This window comes from Anas platyrhynchos, chromosome 1 (genome assembly GCF_047663525.1).
Source record: "Anas platyrhynchos isolate ZD024472 breed Pekin duck chromosome 1, IASCAAS_PekinDuck_T2T, whole genome shotgun sequence".
In the NCBI taxonomy this organism is placed as follows: Eukaryota; Metazoa; Chordata; class Aves; order Anseriformes; family Anatidae; genus Anas; species Anas platyrhynchos.
Genome location: NC_092587.1, coordinates 83,741,507 through 83,765,744, shown reverse-complemented (window position 1 = coordinate 83,765,744; position 24,238 = coordinate 83,741,507). Strand labels below are relative to the sequence as shown.

Here is a 24,238-nt window from a genome sequence, read left to right as displayed (position 1 = left end):
ATGCAGACATTGATCAACTTCCATAAGAATCATTTATATTGATACTCACAAGTTGAGACCAATCTGATTTATGAACCTTGCAAAACCCAAGCTAACTTTGTTTTTCTTTCCCCCTTAACTTCCTTTTAAGTAAACTGACCTAGATTCTTGGACGCAGGAGGAAGAGTAGTTAAACTCTCCTAAGAAGACAAAATAAACAGCTCTAAGGTAAATACACTTCATGCAGTAGGCTCATTTACAAAACAAGTTATGTTCCATACAATTATTTACCTGCTAGGTATTTGGTACTACAGACATGAAAAGCAAGGAATAGATGGTGCCCACAGCAGGATTTAAATGTTCCCTACCCTTCCCTGGAGCCAGTACCTCTCTAAAAGGCATCCTCATTTAATGACAGCCATTAGCCATTTTGTGAGCATCTGCATACCCATAGAGAGTGAAGGCCAAGCGCTCTTGCAATAAAATTCTCTTAACTGACATCCACACAATTGCACTTGACAAAGGCTGACTAGAGAACGGTTCCATTCTATTACAACATTTAAGACTGCAGTGTTTGTTTTGCTCTGTACTGGAACTGGAAAAAATATGAAATCTTTCTACCCTTTTGACCATTCAGCAAGGCTGCCAAAGTTCTTTTTTACTGTCAAACCCACTCAACAAAACAATGACACCTGACAAGTTTTGGCCCCTGAACTGTTCCACTTTACAACCACTTTTCCAATTAATTTTTGTTCTAGAGTGGAAAGAATACAAAATTTTGCTAACTTTTACTACAAAATAGAATTATATTGACACATCTTTCGACTGGAAAGACTGCATCTTAGAATGACTATCTCTACTTTTGAGAGAGCCTACTCTTGATCCCGACCATTCTGACAGTGCTTTGTAAAAATCTATATGCTTCCACAAAAACTATTCACATTTAATTATATGTTTCCACAAGAAATCAAAAGGCTTCCCTAAAAATATTCTTAACTAGCATTATTTCTGAAACTTGTTTCTTCAGTGACACATATTCTGGCTACTAACCACTCTTTGATCTCCTCCAGATGCCACTGCACAACTCAAAACAGCTTGTACCTTCTTGGGTAAAAATATTCCTAGCCACAAGCACTACGTCTGCAGCATTAAGAATTTTGTTTCTACATCAGACTATTAACCTCATGTAAAATCCTAGTGAAAAACATTGTATATATAAATCTTATGCAGCAAGAATGAAGCACGAGAAATATATACCATTACAAAGTTGTTCTAGGTCATTAGACTGTGAAAATACTTATGGTAATAGAGTAGAAGAAACTGTACAGCTAAAATGGAGATGTGGAATCATGAATGCAATTAGAGACAGGAAGCTAATGGGTGACATGAGAGTTTTTATGGGAGGGATCACTACAGAGGATTAGAAGAATTCTTATAAGAGCAGGGGCCAATGGGCCAGATATGTTGATTTTCATTTCTGTTCTTTGAAAAGCAAGATCTGTGTGAGATTTAATGCTACTTCATTCAGGACAGCATTGTAAGAGAGATTCATATCACTTTTTTGCTGAAGATGTAGTATCATTAGCTATATCACTTAAAAAAAACCAACAAACACACACACAAAACAATAAACCTAAACCTTTTTCTTTTTCTATGCTAGAAATTTACTGTAATATCCTTAAGGCAACATAAACACATACCCTTGTCCTTTTTCTTTTTTCCCATGAAAGTACTGAGACAGATGGCAGTATCCCCCCCAAAAAAAAGAGAAAAAAAAAAGGACACAACCAGAAAGATAACAGAAAGGCATGAATTATTTAGGACCAGCTGAAGAGAGGACATAAAAAATATTCAGAATTCCTTAATGAAATTCATGCCATTGAGGTGAGAACTTATTAGAATAACATAGCTTTGAATACTTACGTGCCTGCACAAACACACGTGTATGTGTATGTATAAACTTTCATAATACATTTATAACACCTATACCCAAGAACTACATACTGAGTTCCAATAAAAAGTAGACCTTCTCTTTACATTGTGATACCACCAAAAGAACACTTCAAATAGTCTTACCAGCAACAACCTTTACTTCACAAATCTACATTCTACATAATTCCAGAAAACAAGCAAACAAACAATTCACAGAAATGCTTGAAGTAAGACTGCTTTAAATTCCTTGTTTTCTGCCAGAATTCATTCAGTTTACTTCAGCTTGCTCATTGCTATGTTTCACTACCCTACATGAATTCTTAATATCTTAGGTAATGTATTTTGTGTTGGAAGTGACAGGAGAAGAATATGTTTCACTTACACCTAGAAAACCCAAGGATCCTTCTGACCCTGCTACAGCTTATTATTAATGCAAAAAGTGCTGTGAACATTACACAATTTCCCAAGGACTCTGAGAGCACAAACTGAGGAAGAAAAAAAAAAAAGTAAATGAAGAAAAAAAAAAAAGCACCCTATAAATAATTTTAAAACAATGCAAGATTCTGTTTCTAATCCATAACCTTTTAGTCCTCAAAAATGAGCTGTACAAAACATGAACTAATTAAGATTTACGTGCAAACAGTCAACTGAACTGCATTTTGATGGCAAAGTGTACATACTATGCTTAGCAGTAGAAGGATTTAATTTGGACTGTCTCTTTGGTTTGCTTTTTGAAATTGCACAACTAGGTTGATATTTCTATATCCCTGTCAGTACAGGTTGGCTGTTATGGATCTTCAATCCAACAATAAAACTGGCACTTTTTCTGCTTTTGCCAGTCCTGAATTTTGAAGTATCTGAGTTGATACTTCTTCCCTGTAAAAAAGAAGGTAGAATAGAAATGAGGTTTTGAATGACAATCAGTTGCTGTGCATATCTAGAAGCAAGCCAAAAGGAGAATCAAATCGTTTCCATGTTCAGCCAAATACGACAATTTGTAGTAAATATCCTATGCTTTCTTCTGTTTAAATCTTAACAGTTCCTGCATGTGACTTGCAAGCTAATGATTATGATGGAGAAAAATGATTTTCTGGGTTGCAGAATCAGAGACAATTCAGTGTAATCAGATGGGTAACAAGATCTTGGACAGCCTGATTTAGAAGTCCTCACTATTTCACATTTAAGGAAGAAAGGAGTTAGTCATGAAAGATACACAGAGAGACAGAAGAAGTCAGAGGAAAAAGCTGGGCAATTTCTTTATGGGGAACATGAAAAGGGGGCATGGTTATAGAGATATAAGGGCGAGCTGGCTGTGAATAGCAGAAAAGATACAACCAAGAGACTCTCCACATAACTGAACTGCTTCTAGCCATAATTAAGTCTTCTTTATGAAAACTGTGGAATATAATTTAATGATCATGCTCATAAAAAAAAATGGTTTGCATGATATGGTTGTGGCTTATCCTAGTCTTAAGAAAATGAACAGTGCTGAACAAAGATGAATCTTGTTGAGAATTTTACAATGAAAAGAATGAAAGGAACATTTCATAAGTGGTAGGCAGACAGTGGAGTTTTATACAATCTTCCCACACTCAGAATGTGAGAAATTACTCTAAGATCAGAGTCTACTCTAGGTCTATAAAGTTGGTATGCAGAACGTGCATTTCAACTTTAAAATATTTTGCAAGATGCCTCACAAATTACAGGCAACTTCAGAAAAATTAGAAAGATACTGTAACAGAAAAGTTTTGAGTATTTCACTGTACCAAATGGAAAGATGCAAAGCAGAGGATTCTTAAGTGAACATCTGACAAAGCACACACTACAACAATCAGCTTGGGTTCCATGAAACTTGGACCACCTTCCAAAATGGTTATTATCAATTTAATTTTGTTCTTTTTGAAGAAAAGATCTTTTCACAAACAGAATAGCTTTCCCTGGTAAGGCTGCAATTCTAGTTGAAACATATTAACAATGATATAGCGAAAAACATATTTCCCTCTGTATTATTTAACTATTGGTTTAGAAATAAGCATTCTACAGTTAAGGAAGCAGTGACAAAGACTGAAACTCATTAACTGACAGACCTAAAAATGCAGAGATAAACAAAGAAGCACTATCAAACAGGTGAGTTTCTTATTGGGTCTGAAACATAAAAGATGTTTAAACTTCTCTATTAAAAAACTAAGTGATTTGGGAGAAGACACAAAATCTTCAATTACTCCATTTCCAGAAGACACAATAACCATAGCAGTTATAAAGATGTAGCATAAAACTCATTCATACAAAGCAATTTGGTTAACTTAGCATACTGTGAGAAAGCAGTATGATTTATTTTGGTAAATTACAAGATATGTATCTTAGAACAAAGTAAACAGACCAAATTTAAAGGATGGAGAACCTGAGAAGTGGTACCTTTGGGAAGGACTCACTGGTCAACAGTGAACAACTCAGTTGAAAATTCACTCTCAAAGCAAGGCATTAACCAAGGTAACTTAGTCAATCTTCAGACTTGCATACAATGAGCCATCAAATAGGGTATGTGCATTATGTTACACTTGTATTTGATGCATATTTAACAAAACCACTAAGTTCTTTCTAGTGTCCTCAATTCAATAGTGAATTGTAAATGTTTCTTAAAGAAGACTCACAGAAATTACTAAAGAATTGAAAAATATGAAGAAGTCTATTACACATTGCTAAAGAAAGAGAAAAAAGTTAGTAGCAATCTGAACACAATCTCAAAGTTTTTACACTGAAAAGATTAATTGCAAGATTTTCTTTGATCTAGTAAATATGGCCATATATTGAAACATACATTTACACTGAAACTATAGGTAAATCTTATCAGGAAAGGTCCTTCCTGTAAAGAAATTAAGCTGTAACATATTCTCAGTCATTTGTAATCATTTAGAAAAAAACATCCGATCATGATTTTAGAAGTTTCAAGGCTGATTATTTTTTTGAAAAAACACCACTGTGACCTGTGGCACAGGTCATGATAATCTCTTCTACCAATCATATCTATCAATTTACTAATTTCACACAACATAAAACAAATTGATGATAGCTGCATTAATAAGAAATCCAACTCTTGGCCTACAGTGTTGACTTTTTTTTTCTTGTCAGTAGCCTTTCTTACTGAAAAAGAAGTTATTAACTTAGAATATGAACTTAGTTATTGAGAATTAAACTTAGTTATTAAGAATTGAAATAACCTAGTTAACCATCTTCTCCTACCACACCCTGCAACTTATGGGATTTGTTGGTATCACAGACTTTACTTCACTTGTTTAATGGACTCTTCCCACAGTTTTGCCCATCTTTTCTACTTCAAACATGCTTGCAGAAAAGTTTTTTAAAATCCACTTTTCCACAGCATACTAAACAGAGTCTAGCAGAAGATGAAGTTACTCTTGGCTTAAGTTGTTGTTGATTTTGTTTAAATTTTATTAGTTCTACCATGCCTGAAAGATTTTCTGTCTTGCATTCACCTATACCTTTCCTCAAGGAATAACAAGTCTAGCGAGGACTTCTGGAGTGCAGTGAACACTGTTCATGTTGTGTCCATCGCCAAAATGCAGCAGACATCAGCCGAGTTTGCTGTCTACCCAGTGATTAACAGCTGAGAAACTTTTATTTACAGCTGATTTAATCTGTTCCAGTGGCATGGAATTCTAGCATGCAAATGCAAGCACATTCTTTCCCAATTGCAAGATCCTGCATCTGGGCCAGGCCAATCCCAAATACAGGCTGGGCAGAGAATGAACTGAGTGCAGCCCTGAGGAGAAGGACCTAGGGGTGTAGGTTGGTGAGAAGCTCAACATAAGCTAGCAATATGCACTTGCAGTCCAGAAAGCTAACTGTATCCTGGGCTGCATCAAAAGAAGTGTGGCCAGCAGGTTGAGGGAGGTGATTATCCCCCTCTTCCTGTTCTAGTGAGACCCAACTTGGAGTAATGCCTTCAGCTCCAGCCCCACCATAAGAAGGACATGAAGGTATTAGAGCAGGTCCAGAGGAGGGCCACAGAGATCATCAAGGGGCTGGAGCACCTCTCTTCTGAAGACAGGCTGAGAGAAATGGGGATGTTCAGTCGGGAGAAGAGAAGGCTCTGGGGAGACATTATAGCAGCCTTCCACTACCTAAAGGGGGCCTACAGGAAAGCTGGGTAAGGACTCTTTGTTAGAGAGTGTAATGATGGGACAAGGAGTCATGGCTTTAAACTAAAAGAGGGTAGGTTTAGATTAGATATAAGGAAGAAATTCTTTTCTATGAGGGTGGTGAAGCACTAGAACAGGTTGGCCAGAGAAGCTGTGGAAGCCCCATCCCTGGAACTGTTTAAGGCCATGTTAGATGGGCCTTTGAGCAACCTGGTCTGGTGGGAGGTGTCCCTGCCCATGTCAGGCGGTTTGGAACTAGACGATCTCTAAGGTCCCTTACAATCCAAACCATTCTGTGATTCTGCAAATGGGTCAGAATTTGTGTTTGTCCCCGGATTTGATAGTATTTCTCAGTTTGACAACTAACAATTCTCCTGAAAGAAAGCAGAATTTATATATAACTTTTTTTCACATGTAGTGGAATAAAGATTAATATTTTTAATTGCAATCAACCTTTTTGTTTACACAGGATTCACAGTCTGGCTTGTCCTGGAGATGAGTTGGAGCAGTGTACAAAAGGGTGCTGTTATGAGATTTCGATTCTGCTGGCTTCATAAGCACAAGCACACATTCTGAAAATTGCATTCTGAGATTCACATCCAAAAAAAACTGCTCTGGTCTCTACCACTTGTGCCTATTTCATCTTTCCATGACCCTTTGTCTCAAGCATCTCAGCTTGCCTGAGAGAACCACAAAATTGTTCCATGTCTCTCTCCCTTCCATGCCCCTCTCCCTCATGGCCACATCCATTACTTGATTGTTTATTTGCAACAAACCTGGCTATCTACTTCCAGTCTTCTCACATGAAGGGGTAGCATGAGGTTCCATCTTGTTTCACAGTCTTTTCTCACCATGGTACTGCTCCACAGCTCAGCTTATTCCCTTCTGAGTATGTGACAAGAATCCTTCTCAAAATTTCCTGAGTAACGTCAAGGCAACTTTCCTAACCCAGTATCAATGAGTTCAACAAAACTGGAAAAGAAACTGCTGCAAGGAAAAAAAATCTTTCCATCTACACAGCCCCTGAACTTGATTTCAACAGAATTTTCCACAAAAACAAAACAAAACAAAACATCTTGATGAATAAACTAGTGTGGAAAATTTAGGCTTGAATAAATTTTCGAAGTTCAAACTATGGTAACTGACAAACTGTTTCATATTTAGTAGTAGTGAAGCACCTTAATTACACATAACATGAGCAACTCTAATAGAAAATGGACACAAAAAACAGGTACATAAACAATAGAATATATGTGTATATATGTATATAAATATACATACACATGTATATATATTAAAACAAGGTATCTGTATATATATATATATAGTAATATAATATGCATATATTCTCTTTTGCCCAGAGAAGTTGTGGATGCCCCATCCCTGGAGGTGTTCAAGGCCAGGTTGGATGGGGCCTTGGGCAACCTGGTCTAGTGGGTGGCATCCCTGCCTATGGCAGGGGGGTTGGAACTAGGTGATCTTTAAGGTCCCTTCCAATCCAAGGCATTCTATGATTCTGTGATATATAATAGACATAATTTATTCAAACATACTGAAGTCTTAGGTCTAGTCTGTTATAAAAACTGTACACGATAAATCAACCTGATTCACTATTAAATTCATTGCTGTTTTTCAGGAAACTTAACATTTTCCTTTGCATACACAAGAAAAAAAAAATCATTTCCATGGCATCTTTATGAGAAACTCAACTTAACATGATTTAATTAAGTGTTGGAATTAGCACAAAATTACAGATCAGGACTCCTACTCCTCATCAAGTCGCTTAAGAGACAGAGAAACAGTTAGACACCAAATTGTCCCAGATACGGAAATCTTTTAACTACACGTTCATAAACCAGGCCATTATCCTCTTCTACTTATACAGTAAGAATGATGTGAAATTGACCACAGTAAGATGTTAAAAGCCCTGAATGAAAATAATTTAGAATAGACAAAAGGCATTACTTTAATATAATATATAACTAGCCTGCAATATAGTTTGTTAATGTTTCCTGACTTACAGCAGACAGCGCAGACTGCTGCACTTAAATTTATTAAAATACCCCACATTTGAGTAAATACAACATGCAAGACCAATAGCATGGGTAATAATGTTACCATTAATACCATTAATAACCACATTGCTATCCATGACATCAGTCCCAAATTCATACACATGTATACTTCATATGTTCAAAGATCATTATAGGTTCTATAATTAATATTTACTGTCTCACTAGAAACAAATATGCGCTTGTGGAAATCCCAGTGTGTCAAGTCCCAAAACAGAGAACTGTATGCAGAAAGGACAAAAATGTTCCTCTTGGAAGAACATTTCCCAGCTTTATGTTCTGTGCTAGCCTCGTGCTTGTTTATCCTTACTGCAGCGAAAGTTTTGAATGCACTAACTGCACGTGGACTTTAAATGAACACTCAGGAGCAAGTTTCTACCCAGAGAGGCAGAATCTTAATGCTTGTAGCAACATGATCAATCTTTTAATTTGCTACAGCCAGAACGGAAACTGAGTCCAAGCAAAAGGTCAGAACAGGCATTTTATATTCTCTGTTAAAGGAGAGGAGGAAAAAAAATGTCTTTGAGGAGTAAAGTAAGTAGCTAATGAGACACAGCACTGACAGCTGGAATTTAATAAGTATCCCCTTCACAAGGAAAATTGCTCTTAGTAATTAAATACAGGTATCACGCAAAGCTTCTGCTTAGAACCAGACTTCAAAATCTTTCTGTCAGTAGGACTGAAGGGGTTTTACATCCCAGGTAATATAAGGGTGAGTTTGCCTGGGAGGCTAGTCCTAAATGAAGAGGGTTAATTGCGTAAAATTCACAGTCATGTCAGTGGTAAATAATTCCAAAGGGACTTGTTCAGATAGTAGTCTGGCAATACTGAAAAACAGACTGCAACTAAAAAGACCTGTTATAAAGTCCGCCAAAACCTGAGACATATTAAAAGTTTATTAGTCATTTCAGAACTAAAATGCTAACACAATCTTTTTAGAGGGATCCAAAATTCTTTATTTTCCAGGTCTGTAGGGCCATAAAACTTTACCTGAGAAAATTTTAAACAATCTTCTAATTAATCACAGAATTTTATAACCTCTCACAAGCTGTACGTAAAACATTAACAAGGTAGGGAGAAGGAAGTCCTATTTGTACTATGCATGATTCTCAGTCCAGCTGACATACCCCACTACATGAACCACGTTAGAATTTAACATCAGTCTGAGATTATAATGGATACTACCACATGGAGATGGTACTTCATGTATGGGACTGCATGCCTGTAAATGAAGGAAGGTACAAGTCTCTAAATTACTGTGAACATCTGGCAGGGCAGAGTCTAAGTATATTTCTGTAATTTGTAACAACGCCATCAAAATATGACCATGTAACATATTCTCAACTTAATACAACTCAGATCCATAGAAAGACATCTTGATTCTTACATAATTAGTAGTCCAATGGAACTGTGCTGGTATCAGGAGAAGAAAGAATTTTAAGTATCTACATGGGTCAGTGCTTTTACCAGGTAGAATTGCATTTACTCTGGTATACATAACATAATTACACAGCTGTAATTACTGCAGTGTAAAAGAGCTCTGACTCTGAAATACGTCTCAACCTACCTCATAGAACATAGGCACATCCTTAACCTTTTTTCCCTTCTGATTTCCAGATTCTGCGATCTGTAAGGAAATAAGGTATTATATTGTGAGTAGATTTTAAATGTAAACAAATTATTTTACTCGTTATTCTCTTTCACTAAACGCTACAGTCACACTCTAAATTGGTAAGGAATCATCTTAAAGTACCCATGTATCTTAGGGAGAGAGCTTTGATGACCAGCATCTTGAAGAAAAGTCTGCAGAAAACCCCAGTGTTTGCAAGGGGCAGACCAGCTTATGCAGTACGCTTTTCTTCTTCCATTTTCTCATGAATTAGTGTAATTATTAAAACTTCCACAGAGAATTTAAATAGAGTTTGGTTTGTTATTAAAAGTTGATTTATTGGAATACCTGTCTGAATATATCTTCACGTGTCACCACGCTGAAGAGCTTCCGTTGTGGCACCTGCACAGCAAGAGACAAGGCCGTCGTGTGGATTTCATCCTCAATTTTGGTCCCAACCACAAAAGCGATGCTAGGCTTCCAGTTATCCTATTTACAAAATAAAATATTGAATGCATTAGAATAAAAGCACACAAAATGCTTCTCTGCAGTTTCAAGGAGTAAGCCTGCAGAGATGACTACTCTCTTTAAGACATGTTCAACATTAAAATATGAATCACACTGAAATAAATTATACAATCCCAAAAAGCATGTACAGCTTTGTCCCAATTCTTTCTTCCATCAGGTGGCAGCATTATGCTGTGGAAAACACAAACGCCTAGAAACACTCCAAAAACCTCCGCACAGGCAAAAGCCGCATTAGCATCACACAAAGATAAAAGAACTTTAAAACGTTATTTGGAGATTTCACATTTTGGTAAACAAACAAGAAATAGAGTTTTAAATGTATGTGTTTATACTGTTGTCATTCTTTGCTCTAGAAAAAATAAACAATTTTTAGCCCAGAACTATTTTCTAATTTCTAATTGCAGCATGGTTTGTACTGTGTTTCAGGAGGTTATGTTTACTCATGCTATCATTCTTACATGCTTTCAGTAAGTGTTCTGAAACATGAAAAAATCTGTATCAATGGCAAGTTATATTTCATGACAATGTCAACAAATAAAAAACACTAGCAGCTTGCAAACATCTGCAGGAAAATACGCATTTTTAAGAAGGAAAGTTTGTTTTCAGCATAAAAGAAACGCACAGCAAGAGAAGATTGTAGCAAGTTACTTATGGATATACATCCACAAAAGCTTTAAAATGATGTAATTTAAGCAACTGGTTACTCTTCTTCTCCACCTACTTCTTTTACTCTAACCTACTGGAATCCCTCTAGGAAAATGAGCAGCTGTCTCCAGCACATCTACATCTCTCTCTAGTCTTCTCTATCAGCATCAGTGACACCTTAAGCACTTCTAGGGGTTGTGCTTTCCACTCTTCAGGATGCATCATTTTTATTTTTTTTATAAAGTTCAATGTTCGCATGTGTAAACTGCAAGGATGTCAATAAAACCTAACAAAGGTCAACATGGAAAGAGCATCAGTAAGACCCAGGTGGTCCCAGGGCATTGTCACACACTAACCAGGACCAGCTTAAGCAGACTCACATGCCAATCAGTACATATCACGGCAGGGAAAGATTTTAAAGACAAATTTAAGAAAGGTTGGTAGCTTTAGGACTTTGATGGGAATAATTTCATATGCATATATCATGTACAGTGTATATGCACATACTTGCAGAAAAGAGGAACACAGCTTGAGTTTATGGTAAAGTGAGGGAAAGGAGCCTTCAAAAAAAAGTGAGATGGAAGTGGTGAGAGGAGATATTTATCTTTTTCCTGTTGTAAAACACCCTTCCTCATTTGTTCCTTTTCATATCTGGAAAAAAAGAATATCCTACCCTAAATGTTTGCAATTTGACTAACTGATGACTTTAGGTGGGAGAAAGTGACAGGTGACGTGATGTAAGTTTCAAACTACTAGTAAGTTTCAAGTAAGTAGTAAGTTTCAAACTGGCTTGCAATGTTTTATCATACTCTTCAGGTAACAAAACATAATGTTGCTTAAACATGGCATAACATGATTATACAAAAGTGCCCCTCTTTTTAACCACATAGCTGCTGGTGGAAAGTATTCTGAAAGAGCTTGGTATTTCACCATCAAAACATGTGTACAGGAGCTGCAGTTAATCTGAATTCAAATTAAAGTTGTCATCGTATAGCTGCCAAGAGTTTGACTCAAAACTAATTATTTGAACAACGCACATGGATGTCCATACTCGTGTGCAAATGTACTAATTTTTAGGCTTTTGGAATTGCAAAATGTCAAGATCAAAAGGCCCCCATGTGGTGGCATCCTGGTGTTCCCATAGCTTGTGAGAAAAGCTACATCTGCATGCTGTGTGAATTAACGGAGCAAGTGGTATCACCAGAATGTCCTCTTCAGTGTGAGCCACCAGAAGAGAAGCATGGGGCCCTGCAAGTGACACAGACACACAGTGACAGCACAGAAAGTGCACCATACTCAGGAATTAGGGTTTAGATTTGTGGTGAGGCATGGTACAGCAGCAACAGAGCCTGTTCCTACAACTTCCTCCAGTTCTTTGGATGTGTGAAGAAATCTCTGTCAGAGTCCTAAAACCTCTACCTTATGACTTTAGTTCCTCCTTAGAACATGCTGGTGTCTCTGTGCCCACACCTGCTTAGGACTGGTTAACATCCTGCAACCACGATGTCTGTGAAACGTGTCTTCCTCAGAGACCTGTCTCTTCTTGACCTCTCCACCCCTTCCTCACAATGGTTGCTAGCTCATTTCTCCTTCCATTTCCACTCCCTGCTCCTTGTCAGAGTGCCATAACTTCTCCAAATCCTTCACACATCCTTTACTTGCACCCCTAGCATCATCTTTTCCTCAGTTCCTTGTCCAGCTAGTTCCTAAGGTTCATCATCTGACCCTATTTCCACATTTCTCAACACTTATATTCCTTGTTAAATTCCTAGCACCTGTAATATTTTCCCAGGCACTTTCAGAGTTCTGTCTGAGTAATGAGACTTTCTCTTTTGCAACACTGCTGCATTCCCAGGGAAGGCACCAGAAGCAATGGAGTGAATTTTCCAGGTTTCCACTGTGGTGGCCACCTTCACAGCACCCCATGACAACAAAGCAAAACATCAGGGTAAATCCTGCTTTTGAAAAACTGATTTTTCAAAACACTTAGGATTTATCCAACTAACATTCTTGGGATTCAGCAAAAGATATGCCCTTGACACCAGAGTGGCACTTTTTTTCCTTCTGCTAATTCTCTGCTTCAAATAAACAACCTGCTAGAGCTTCTCCACACAACAGCTATGAGAGTACTTATAGCATTGGCCAAATGCTGGCTAATACCTTAAAATAAAATACATGAATCAACATCTAAAAGACAATTTGGTAGTGAAAATCCACCTAACAATTCTGAAGAAGTATATGCAACACGATACAAGGTCTTTTGTGTAAAACTTTAAACAGCATTAAGCAATGTTATCCTATCCCTCTATGAACCAAATATATATGCCTTTTATGCAAAAGGTACAATACCTGGAAATTGGAGCTAGATAAATGCCAGAAATAGCTACACACACTTTTGCAGGGAATAATGATCTAGAATTCCCAGTCACTAACAGCATGTCATCCATTTCTACACTGACTGTTTTGAAGCTCATTTTTCAGAAAAGCTGAACATTCAGATCAGTAACTGGACTCAATGAGAACAGAGAACATGCAGCATTAGTATATAGTTTAAGGTGTTTAAGTGACCGCTTTTTTTTCTGACATTAAAATCTATTATTTTTGCAACATCGTCCTTATGTTATCAATAGTGTAACAGTATCCTTAATGTACAAGGCACTGAAAGGATAGAGAAGAAACAGACCCTGCTTCTACAGCTCACCACCTAAAATCACAACATAAAAATGAGAAGGAAAAGTAGTAAAATGTATATGGTTACTTTAAAAACATTTTCTCCCTCAATATACAACTGTTCCTCTACTTAGTTTAATTCTTTCAAATGTTTTTGTAGAAGTGAGACCTAAGAAAGGATCTGAAGGGGGATAGATTAGTGACCCTAAGGCTACCTTAAATGAGGTTCCCAGCTTAAAGAACAGGACAGAGAAAACCATGCAAGTAACTAGAGGAAAAGCATGGAAACAGTCTGGGGAGGCTGCCACTGGGAGAGCAGCAGAAGCACTACCTACTCGGAGTCTCAAGCCTCAACTGTGCTCCTCTGTAACGTGATTTTTTTTTCAACCAGTTAAAAAACAGTATACATAATATACATATCTTATTTGTCACAGTACTATTGGAAAAATAAAGGTATGTCAAAAAATCTCTAACTTCCATCCATGCCGAAGAAGAAAGAAGACGCAGCTCACAGAATTTTCTTTCCTTTTTAAATCTGTCTTGTACTTTCTGCTTCATTTCCTAGACACAGAAGAGCAGCTGTTCTAGAGAAGGCATTTTAACAAATCAGCTATATTGACTGTGTTTGCAGTACTAGTTTCTAGATCTCTTTTGCTAGGAAAAGCATCACACAGTCACCTCATCCCCATTTCCAGGAAATCTGAGTATCTGTCATTTTTCATTGTCACTTATTCTTCTGGTATTTTATTTTTTTTTCCAAGGGCCACAAGAAGTAGGCTCATTTCTTTACACCTTAGTTTCAAATACAAGTGTAATGGCTGAAGAGAAACATTTGAAAACTCAAACTCCAAACACTTCAGCATCAAAAGGCAAGAGGTCTTTAATCTCCCGATTTTTAAGTAAAGCCTTCGAAATAGTGAGATTTATTAAAGATTTATGAACACCTAGGAAAACATCCCCTCTAGCATTCTTTGCTTTCAACAATGAGGGAGCTTGTAAATCAGCAAGTCCAGCAGGCTTTACTGGAAAAGGTTGCTCATCAGCCATTTTGCAGCCCTCATGTAGTGACTGGGTAGAGCACCAGCATTAAGAGATCTCCAAGACCACTTTCATTACCTCTTGACTGACACATGACCATATTGCTCCTGGCTTCTGGTTTTAGGGGCCTGAACTTTTGCTGCATTATCCCTGCAGGTAACAGAGTATCACAATTCAACTGAAAATCTAATTCCTCTCCAAAGAGGAAGCAGTATGAATAGTAATCAAAGCGGAGTCATCCAGTTCAGAACATTTTAAATGGTTTTATACAAGGTTTGCTTTCAGTTCAATCTTCAGGCCCTAAAATGCACATAAAGTGGCAGAAACAGCACATATGGGAAAACAGAACAGAACGTGGCTTCCAGTTGCCATGCTTAATTACAGTTGCTAATAAGGACATATAATAGATAACAATTACTTCAATTGTCAGGGCTGTATTTGCCCAGAATTTCACTTAGCAAGTATATTTAGTGACTTAAAGCACACAAAGGTTCAAACTAAACATTTTAGTTTAATTTCGTAATTTAATTTTGCAGTGAACCCAATCAAAATACCTTTATAAATATATGAAGAAAAACACATCTTGCAGCTGTATGTTCTTCTGCACAGCATGTTAGACACAAAAGGTGCATATAAACTATAATGTGAGGCTCTCCAAAATCCGTATTTCCTCTGTACATGTTTTTATGTTGTCTGTTTGCCAGTTTTCACAGTGTGTTTAAGTAAAAGCCATTATTTGGTTAGTAAATACCATTTAAATCATATTTTAGTTAGCATACCCTTCCATAAAATGTTAACACCACTGGTAAAATGACTCCTTTTCATAGATCAGACTAATAAAATATGGTAAGTCATAAACACACATTAAAATGGGAAATTTCATTGCTCAGCCTATCTGGTACAACATAAAACCAGTTCTAGTAAATTCCCTTTGACTCCACTAATAGGAAAAAATATTATCTAAACTGATAAAAGTAAAAGATTTTAAAATTCATTAAACATGATTTACCAGGAGAGAAATGTCTTTAATTGATAGGAGTTCCTGTCATCTCCCAAATAAATTCAGATTCATACGGTATATCACACACAATGTAAGAAATAATTTTGTACAGTGCGGCTGGTGACATGTATAATTAAAGTAGCTCAACACTCTGTGTTACAGGCTGCTTTCAGTTTATGTATTCAAGCTTAAATTATGTATGCTATATATTTACTGAGGAGGGCGGAGGAAGAAGATAATGCGGTTAGACTATTTGCAGAATGAGGTTTGATTTGAAAGATCATTTTTATCCTTTAATAGAAAACCCTGTAAGATTAAGTACTTAAGAAATTCAGTTTTCTCCATGTTCAAGAGGAAGGAACTAAAATTTGGCAGCCTAGACATACTGTTGCAAAGGTGTGCTTTTACACAGCATGTTTATTTATATTAAGCATTCCCATGTTTGACCATACTTGATGAACCAGAGATCTGCAGGCATTTAACAGCTTTGCACCATGTATATCCCTAACCAAGACTATCGGAGCTGAACACGAATTTTCCTGCAGTAAGAATTTTTAGCAGTTGCCCAGCACCACAGAAGCCTGAGCTCAAACTGACCCCGAGGCTCTGCCTGCTAGCAGCATGACAGAGAAAGTGGAATTAGTTTAACTGGAACATAAAACAGACGGACAATACCAGAATTAAGAAGCCAAAGAACCTTAATTAAGCCCCGCTGGGTATAGGCATTATGATAATCTTTAATTAGGCGATCACAAACTTTTTTTCCTACAGTATTCTTGCCCCATTCACTGAACATATTCAACATTTTCTTTCCATCTGCCTCAATGTGTGGTCCTGAATAATCCTAATTCTGGCATTTCCTATATTTCAAGCATTTATTTCTTACCTTTTAAAAAACTTCAATATAATGGTTTGCATTTAACAAATGTAATAAATTACATATAGGAGCAGTGGAGTAAACAAAGCACTTTGTTCAGCGAGTTCACTGGACAATATCCACAGCCTTCATAAACACCGCCATAAAAACAAAATATCACTAATTGGCACCTTGCTAGCAAGCCCAGGAAAAAGGCCAGGCACTGAGTAGGTGTTGGAGATCGGACCTGCACTCAGCCCCATGCTTCAGGGAGGTTCTCCTAGGGCAGGGGAGGGATTTGCTAGCAAGAAAGGGCTCGAGCGCTTTTGAATTGTACTGAAATGGGATGTTCTGGGGGAAAAACGGGAAACAACAGCCTTAGCTGAGCAGCACTTACTTCAAGTTGTGATATACTTGTACGATATTGTGACTACCAAACAAAAAAATAAATGCAAGGGAGTACTTAAGAGACTTTTGGACATCTGTGGCATTTTTGGAAAGCTGATTAGTCAATTGAAAAATTGCCTGCAGAATATGGAAATCTTGATAATTACTAGAACTACTGCAATAAAAGCAAGCAAACAAAAAAACACCAGAACAGGAAAAAATACCCTTGGTTTTCAAGTAAGGCACATCAGGGACCCAACAAACAAGGGAGCCATGGAAGTCATTTGTCTCACTTACAGAAGTGGTGCTAGGTAAACACATGCTAGATAAATATTATTGTTTGGGAAACTGCTACGCTATTTTGAAATCAAATTCTTTCTCCCGAGTCAGGATTTATTAGAGTTACATTGCTTACACAGAACCTGGAAACCCAAATACGCCTTCAGATCCTCACACGCTGTTAAAAAGAAGAAGGGGGGAAAAAAAAAAAAAAGCTGCACACACCGAGGCAGGAAAATTACAGCCCCGCATTTTCAACGCTGGAGTTAATGCTGTGTCAGCACCTCCATCAAACCCCGTTGTTCAGCAGTTTATAAAAAAAGCTCGCTCCCAGCCCCAACTTGGCACCCACCCCGCCGAGGGGAGGGCAGCGGCTGCTCCCTGGGGGGGGGGGGCACCGGGGTGGGGTGAGAGCCCCTCCAAACCACCCCCTCGCCCCGCCGGGGCTGCCCCGGGTCCCCCTCGGTGTCTCCTTCACCTCCTCCAGGGCGGCGGCCACCAGCGCTGCCTCCCAGCTCTTCGCCGCCGGCCCCGAGGAGGCGGCGGCGGCGGCAGCGGCGGCCTTGTGCCGCTTGGGGCCCATGGCGGTGCCGGCAGCGGGCTCACGCCTCACGCGTCGCCCTGGCGACCGGCACCCGCCCGCCCTGCGGCCCGGCAGCGGCTCGGGGCCTCGGGGGTTGCCGTGTTGGGAACGGGGCCGTGGTGGGTTGGGGACACGGCAGCGGTGCTGGAGGCTGCAGGTGTGGGCGGCGAGGCAGCCCCCCCAGCCCCACAACGCACCCCCAGCGCTGCCAGATGTGGCTGCGCCGGGAGCAGGAGGGGAGAGAGGGAGGCACGGTTGGGAGAAAGCAGGAGGGCTGCCAAGATAAAGAATTCATTACAGAGGAGTCATGTCGTGATCTCACACTGGAGACGAGTGAAATATTCTGTGTGATTTAACATTTGGTGAAAATACCCCAAACCACATGGTGCCCTTCCCCCACCCGGTTGTACCGACCAGCGCTGCTCGGAGCCTCCAAATCTTTTATTTTAACTTCGCAGGAGTCTTTCAGCCACGCTGAGCAGCCCGTTACTGCTTTAGTCTGAATCTTATTCTAGGAGGATACTGACCTCATGTATGTGCTTTATAAAAACACCTTTAATTACAGGCTTTTAGTGGAGAAATAGGAATTCAGGTTTATAAGGAACATAAGATACAAGTCTTGTATCATCCTTCGTTTGCAGAAGTGTATCTTGCCCGGGTTTGTAGACAATGATGTAGTTTATAACATGGGAAAGCTGCACAGTAGATTTGCCAACATCCATAAACATTTTCCCCCACCCCATTTCTTGGCTGATGTCCATTTTTCTCGTTTTGAAGTTTTCTTTTGTTGTCCAGGAAAGAAAAAAAAACTAAAATCAGACTGCAATTGTTCACAGAAACAGGGATTGTGACATTTCCACCATACCCTTGTTCTTCATTAAGGTCTTGGATATGCAGACTGTGCCTGCTGAGGTGTATTGAGAGAGTATGGGGAAGGAGGATCAGGCTAGGAACAGCTGTTAATACAGCAGGACAGGACAGAGGTATGGGGCAGAAGGCACAGATAAAGTTGCCAAATGCCTTTACTATTAACTGACCTTCTTTTTTATGGCTCAGTTTTCAGGGTTGGATGTGAGAATCAGGATGACCGACTGGTGGGTTCTGCACCCAGCTCCTGATGGTACGGCTGGAAATACGCACCACCATGATGTCAGTGAGAGATGAGGACTGCTTAAAAGCACTGCCTGCTGTGCCCACACCTGGGTCTGTAAGCTCAGGGTTGTTGGAAGGCTAAAAGACAGGAAAGTCACAAACAGCTCAGAGAACATGAACAATAGCTGTGAGAATCATGAACTGGCCTGGTTTTATCTATTGTGTGTTTGCTTGGATGAATAAGGATTAGTTAAAGGAAATTGTTTTGTTTTGCTGCCTATCATCTTACTAAACACATCTAGCTAACTTGCTGTTTATTGTTGTTGGATGCTGTAGCAAACAGCGAGTCAAGCTGAAGCAGGACAGCTGATCACTGGGAGCTTAAAATGACCTCCACCACTCTCCCGAACAAAGGAGAGAAGGAAATTATATTTATTCCTTCTTACAAAGGGCCCCAGTGTATTGTTCTAAAATAGGTTCTCCACTAATGAAGTCAGCTAAAGATGTCTCCTGTTTGGCTGCTTGTCCTTGTCCATTCAGTTGTGCTGCCAAAGATGCTTGTAGGCCAAGCTATAAACCAGATCATTGAAACCCTCTTGGTTAAATCCTCCAACAGACAAAAACAACAAATCAAAAATATTGGGAAACTATGGCTTTTGTTCCCTCCAAGTCATGCAGACTGCAAAACGCCCAGTTGTCGCCGAGCCATCTGAAAACCTCCAGCTTCCTTCTGATAACTGAGATGAAGTTACTGGAATCTTAAATCTTGTATTAGCATAACTGAATGTAATTCAACTATACTTATAAACCAAGAATGAAAGTAATATGCAAAATAAGGATCCAGAGTGACTTTATGTGGTTTGATATACATGCTAAAAAGGAATTCACAGATGTAAAACTGCCATTTCTACACAGAGAAATTGGTTCTGCCATTAGAGCAAGAGTTAATGGGCAAATCTGTAATGACTTTTTGTATGACAGGAATATTGATGATGAAATTTGCAGTGGCAACCTTAAAATTTTCAAGTCACTTTTTCATTTTCTGTCTTATTAAAAAACAAATATGAATACATGAACAAATGACAGTGGAGTAACCAAAGCTGTGACTTTAAAATAAACTTGCAATTCTAAATAATGCTGTGTGTAAATACAAGGCAACTTGCATTTTCCTGGGAGAGGAGTTAACTACTCCCTATATTCTCAATTTGTACAACAGGGTAAGAAAATATGCAGGTTAATGCTGCAGTGTAGCTAGACACAGTAACATTCCTGTGCCCGCGTATTTAATAATAATATAGAAGAGATCTTTCCTTCTAATAATATAGAAGAGAAGTAGGTATAGTACCTACATCCTTCAGGAGGAAGAAACACTATTTGCCTTTTACTGTAGTGTGATTTAAAGAACATTTGCTCATACTTGCTCTCCAGTAAAGGGCGAAGAGTGAAAAGATACTACTAGTTGTAAAAATCATGTCTTCTCTACTTGATATTTCCTGAAAGACTACAATTGACTGAAGAACTAGTAGAGATTTTGGATCTTAAATAATTAAAGCCTGACCAGCTGAGAGGGGAATTAATTTTAATTTTCTTTTTTTTTTCTTTTTTTTTTTTCTTTCTTTCTTTTTATATATATATGCATGTTTTTAAGTGATTATTTTAAATGCTTGACAAATATTTTGAAAAAACGATCTTCTCAGTAAGAACCATCAACTTCTCTCCTTCAGCTGACAAGTCAGCAAAGAGTGTTCTTTGCTCAGGTTGTTAAGAACACGCTTAATTACTTTATATTGCTTTCCTAGGATTTAAATGTTTAAATGTTTCTTAAACAGCGAGGCTTCCTGAATTATAGCTTCAGAAAGCTGTTTCCATTTTGGAAAACTTTCCAGAAGGCTGTCTAGAACAGCTAACATGGCCTTCAGCACTGCTAAGGAAAACAGTCCTTCATATTCCTTCATATTCCTTACATTTCTAAAAGAAGAAAGTTTTTTTTTTTTTTTTTCTTGAGAACACTTCGTGTTTTTTTTTTTTTTTTTCCCCTCAGAAATGAAGAGGGAGAAGACCATAAAACTCATGTCGCTTTCCTTTTCAGTTTCATAGGGCTGTAGCACCCAGGCTGGGAACTGTTTTTCTTGAAGTCTGCAACCCCCCAGGACACAACCATCTCACAAGTTACACAGATTTGGCAGCCATTGCATGTGTTTCCCCAGCCTCCCTGAAATTCCACATATCAAGTTGGATGTAGGAGGTCTTTGCCTACAGTTGCTGCTCTGGCCACCAAATGCTTCCTTGCAATTTGTTTCTCAGTTTCTAAGTTTGTTTATGCAGTTTGCATAAAGCTTCCCACATGAACTACATTGGCCTTGTGGACGTAGACCAAGTAATATGTTTTGGCGTCAGGACCTATAAAGCTTATTTCTACATCAGTGAATTATCAGTGCAGTTTAGTGCAGTTTAGTTAACAATGTGCCCTGAAAGGAACAAAAGTTGAGCATAAATATATTAGCACAGTCCCCTTCTGAGTGTGGCAAGGCAGGCTTATAATATTTCTGGCAACAAAAGTCACTAATTTCTTAATGGATCTGTTCTAACCATGATGAAACAATAAAATAAACCCTGTAAAATAAACAATAAACAATAAAACCTTCCTCAGACTGTAACAGGCCTTCATAATACAATCACGTAGGAGGTGCTAGATGATGCTGAACTGTAAGATCACGCAGGAGTGGTTAGAGAGAAAGAAGGCACTTAAATGTAGAAACAGTACAATTCTGCCCGAGTCAAATCTACTGGCCAAGTGGCAAGGTCTCCGCTCTGAATCAAAGCCACTGCACGTGCTTATCAATAGACATAACCTGTAAATATGCTGCTTAAGCCTGTCCATCTAATAATGTGGCCAAAATCAAAGGAAGCTGTTTATGTTCTCCTCTCCCCCAGGCTCTAGCATTTGGTGTTGGTGGCCAGCCATTGTTTTTTCTTCACTCATATTTTCCGTCAAGCTGAGTTACAAATGTATGTAGCCTCTGTTGTTTATCAATAATATAACATGCAGAACAAATCAAACTTCTTTTATATATACAAATAAGCTTACATTTAAGAGCCTCCACCAACTTTGTTTTACTGAAAAGAAAAACCAAAAAAAACCCACACCACCAACAAACCAAACCTTACAAGGCCCTGCATTTAATTTCAGAAAAGATGCTTTCATAGCCTAGTCTCTCCCACGTGTATGCATGTGCAAGGAGAATGCTTTTTCCTCTCTGTAGCCAATGATATAGGGATTCCTGGCAAAGCTCAAAATGAAATCCATTATCATCTGTCAGTAAAATGACTTCCAAATTCCAGCTGGATGCTGTGCAAGTCTCTTTAAAGAAAGACTCCCCCTGCATTTGGTATTGTAGTTCCACTGTCTCTCGGTAACTGGATTTTGGAATCAATTCATTGTTGCCAGTCACTAAAAAAAGTCCAATTTCTGATATCTCAGGCCTTATTCTTGCATCTTCCAAAACAAATCATGAGGTTTTTATTTTTCTCCTTGAAGAAGTAAATTCAAGGAAAACATTTGCTCACCCTTGGCAAAAGCCAAAGTCCCCATGCCCTCTACAACCTTATCCTTCTGCACATTCAAATCCTTTATCATTGCATACTTCCTTCTGGCATAAAAGCAGTATATTCCCTAAGGTTAGAGAGTCCTCCATTCTGATCTGCTTCTGTAGCACTCCTACCACTGTCAAGAAAGGGAATCTTACACAGTAGTGCTGAGCACAAACCGCTAACCTTTCTCAACAGCCAAACAAAGCAAAGTCTAAATAAATGGAATTTGAAACATTATACTCTTACTGGTGCAAAAATAAAACTGTTTCTAATCCACTGAAAACAAACATTAACACCATGGAGGGTAAACAGACCTAAGATTCATGCCAGAGCTTGCGCTGAAAGTATTGATAATAAGTGGTGGAAAGACATGGTGGGTTTGTTTGTTTATTGTTTTAAAGGAGAAGACATTAGTTCTAACAATCTATGCAGTCTGAACTAGAATTGCAGTAATTAAATAGCTAGGATCATAATTCTTTGACTTTGATGTCCTAATTCTGTGAATTCATATTTGGATGCTTTTTAACTGTGAATTTTCTGAGAGTAATGTCCAACTGTAAAATAATTAACTTACAGCAGTGTGATTTATTCTGAAACTGTTTCTTCAATTTTAATTCCCCCTCCTTTCTTTCCAACCCTTTTCCCTGAGCATATGCATGCCCCAGTAGATCTAGTTCAATGATTAGAATTTGGAAAGAAATACACAAAATAATATCTATTTCCTGCCCTATTTTGGCACCTTTCTCTCTCTGTCACACTTGTGCCTAAAATCTGCTTTATAGAACAGTAATGATTAAACTTGCCAGTCCTATGACCGTATTCCAAAATACTATTGTGCCTTGATTTATCATCCACTAAATCCTTTACTCTTCCTTAAACCTGAAGTGTACCAATATTCTCCTTACCTCAGACCACAACTGCATCCTGTACTTCTCTTTTTTCTTCCTGCACCATTTCTGCTTCACAATTTTTCCTCATTCTGTGTCTCCAAAAATCAACCAGTACCCCAATCCCCTGAAATTTCCCCCCACTTCCAGTCCAGAACTCTGCCTGTGTCAGCAGACTGTGGCACCACCAAGCACCTTTTCAAACCCAGCACCTTTCAGCAAAGGCAGGAACATCACTTTGATGTTCAAAGCAGCATCACCTCTCTCCTGCCAATCCTTGGTTCTAGATATGTCTGGTCTGTGTGATCTGTTACCCATCTGCCGAGCACCTTAGTGCAAGAGATCTTGGCACAGTGCTCCAACAAAAGTATTTATGTAGGTGTGGTTGTCTTCCTCATCACCTGCCCTGGCATGCCTCCTCCCTAGCACATTCTTAAGTGACTGATAACCACCATTTCCTGGCTGATATGAAATAAAAGAATATGAAAGACATGGACCTGTTAGAGGGGTTTCAGAGGAGGGCCTGAGGACAATCAGTGGTTTGGAGCACCTCTCCTACAAAGACAGAATGAGAGAGCTGGGGATGTTCAGCTCCAGGGAGACCCTCTAGTGTCCTTCCAGTGCTTAAAGGTGGCCAGCAGGAACGCTGGGGAGGGACTCTTCATCACAGAGTGTAGTGATAGGACAAGGGATAATGGTTTTAAAGCAAAAGAGGGTAGATTTAGATTAGACATTAGGAAGAAATCATTTATTATTGGGGTGGTGGAATGGGTTGCTTAGAGAGTTGTGGGTGCTCAATGCCTGCAAGTATTCAAGGCTAGATTGGATGGGGCTTTGGACAACCTGGTCTGCTGAAATATGTCCCTGCCCAAGGCAGGAGTGCTGGAACTACCTTTAAGGTCCCTTCCAGACCACTGGTTCTGTGATTCT

General features: G+C 38.7%; 1 protein-coding gene across 2 annotated transcripts in view; it reads right to left on the bottom strand.

Annotated features, from left to right (window-relative positions):
- The window catches only part of SPAG17 (sperm associated antigen 17), a 105,577-nt gene extending 87,375 nt beyond the window's left edge, over window positions 1-18,202 (bottom strand). Inside the window, exons 1-3 of one of the 2 annotated variants that reach the window (XM_072043692.1) lie at window positions 17,634-18,202; window positions 10,101-10,241; window positions 9,711-9,770 (exon numbers count right to left, since the gene is read on the bottom strand). In XM_072043692.1, the coding sequence (XP_071899793.1) occupies window positions 9,711-9,770; window positions 10,101-10,241; window positions 17,634-17,738 (306 nt within the window). In that variant the 5' untranslated portion in view covers window positions 17,739-18,202. The remainder of the gene's footprint in view (window positions 1-9,710; window positions 9,771-10,100; window positions 10,242-17,633) is intronic. The other variant, XM_072043694.1, reaches the window with a different exon arrangement.
- Window positions 18,203-24,238: the final 6,036 nt, after the last annotated feature.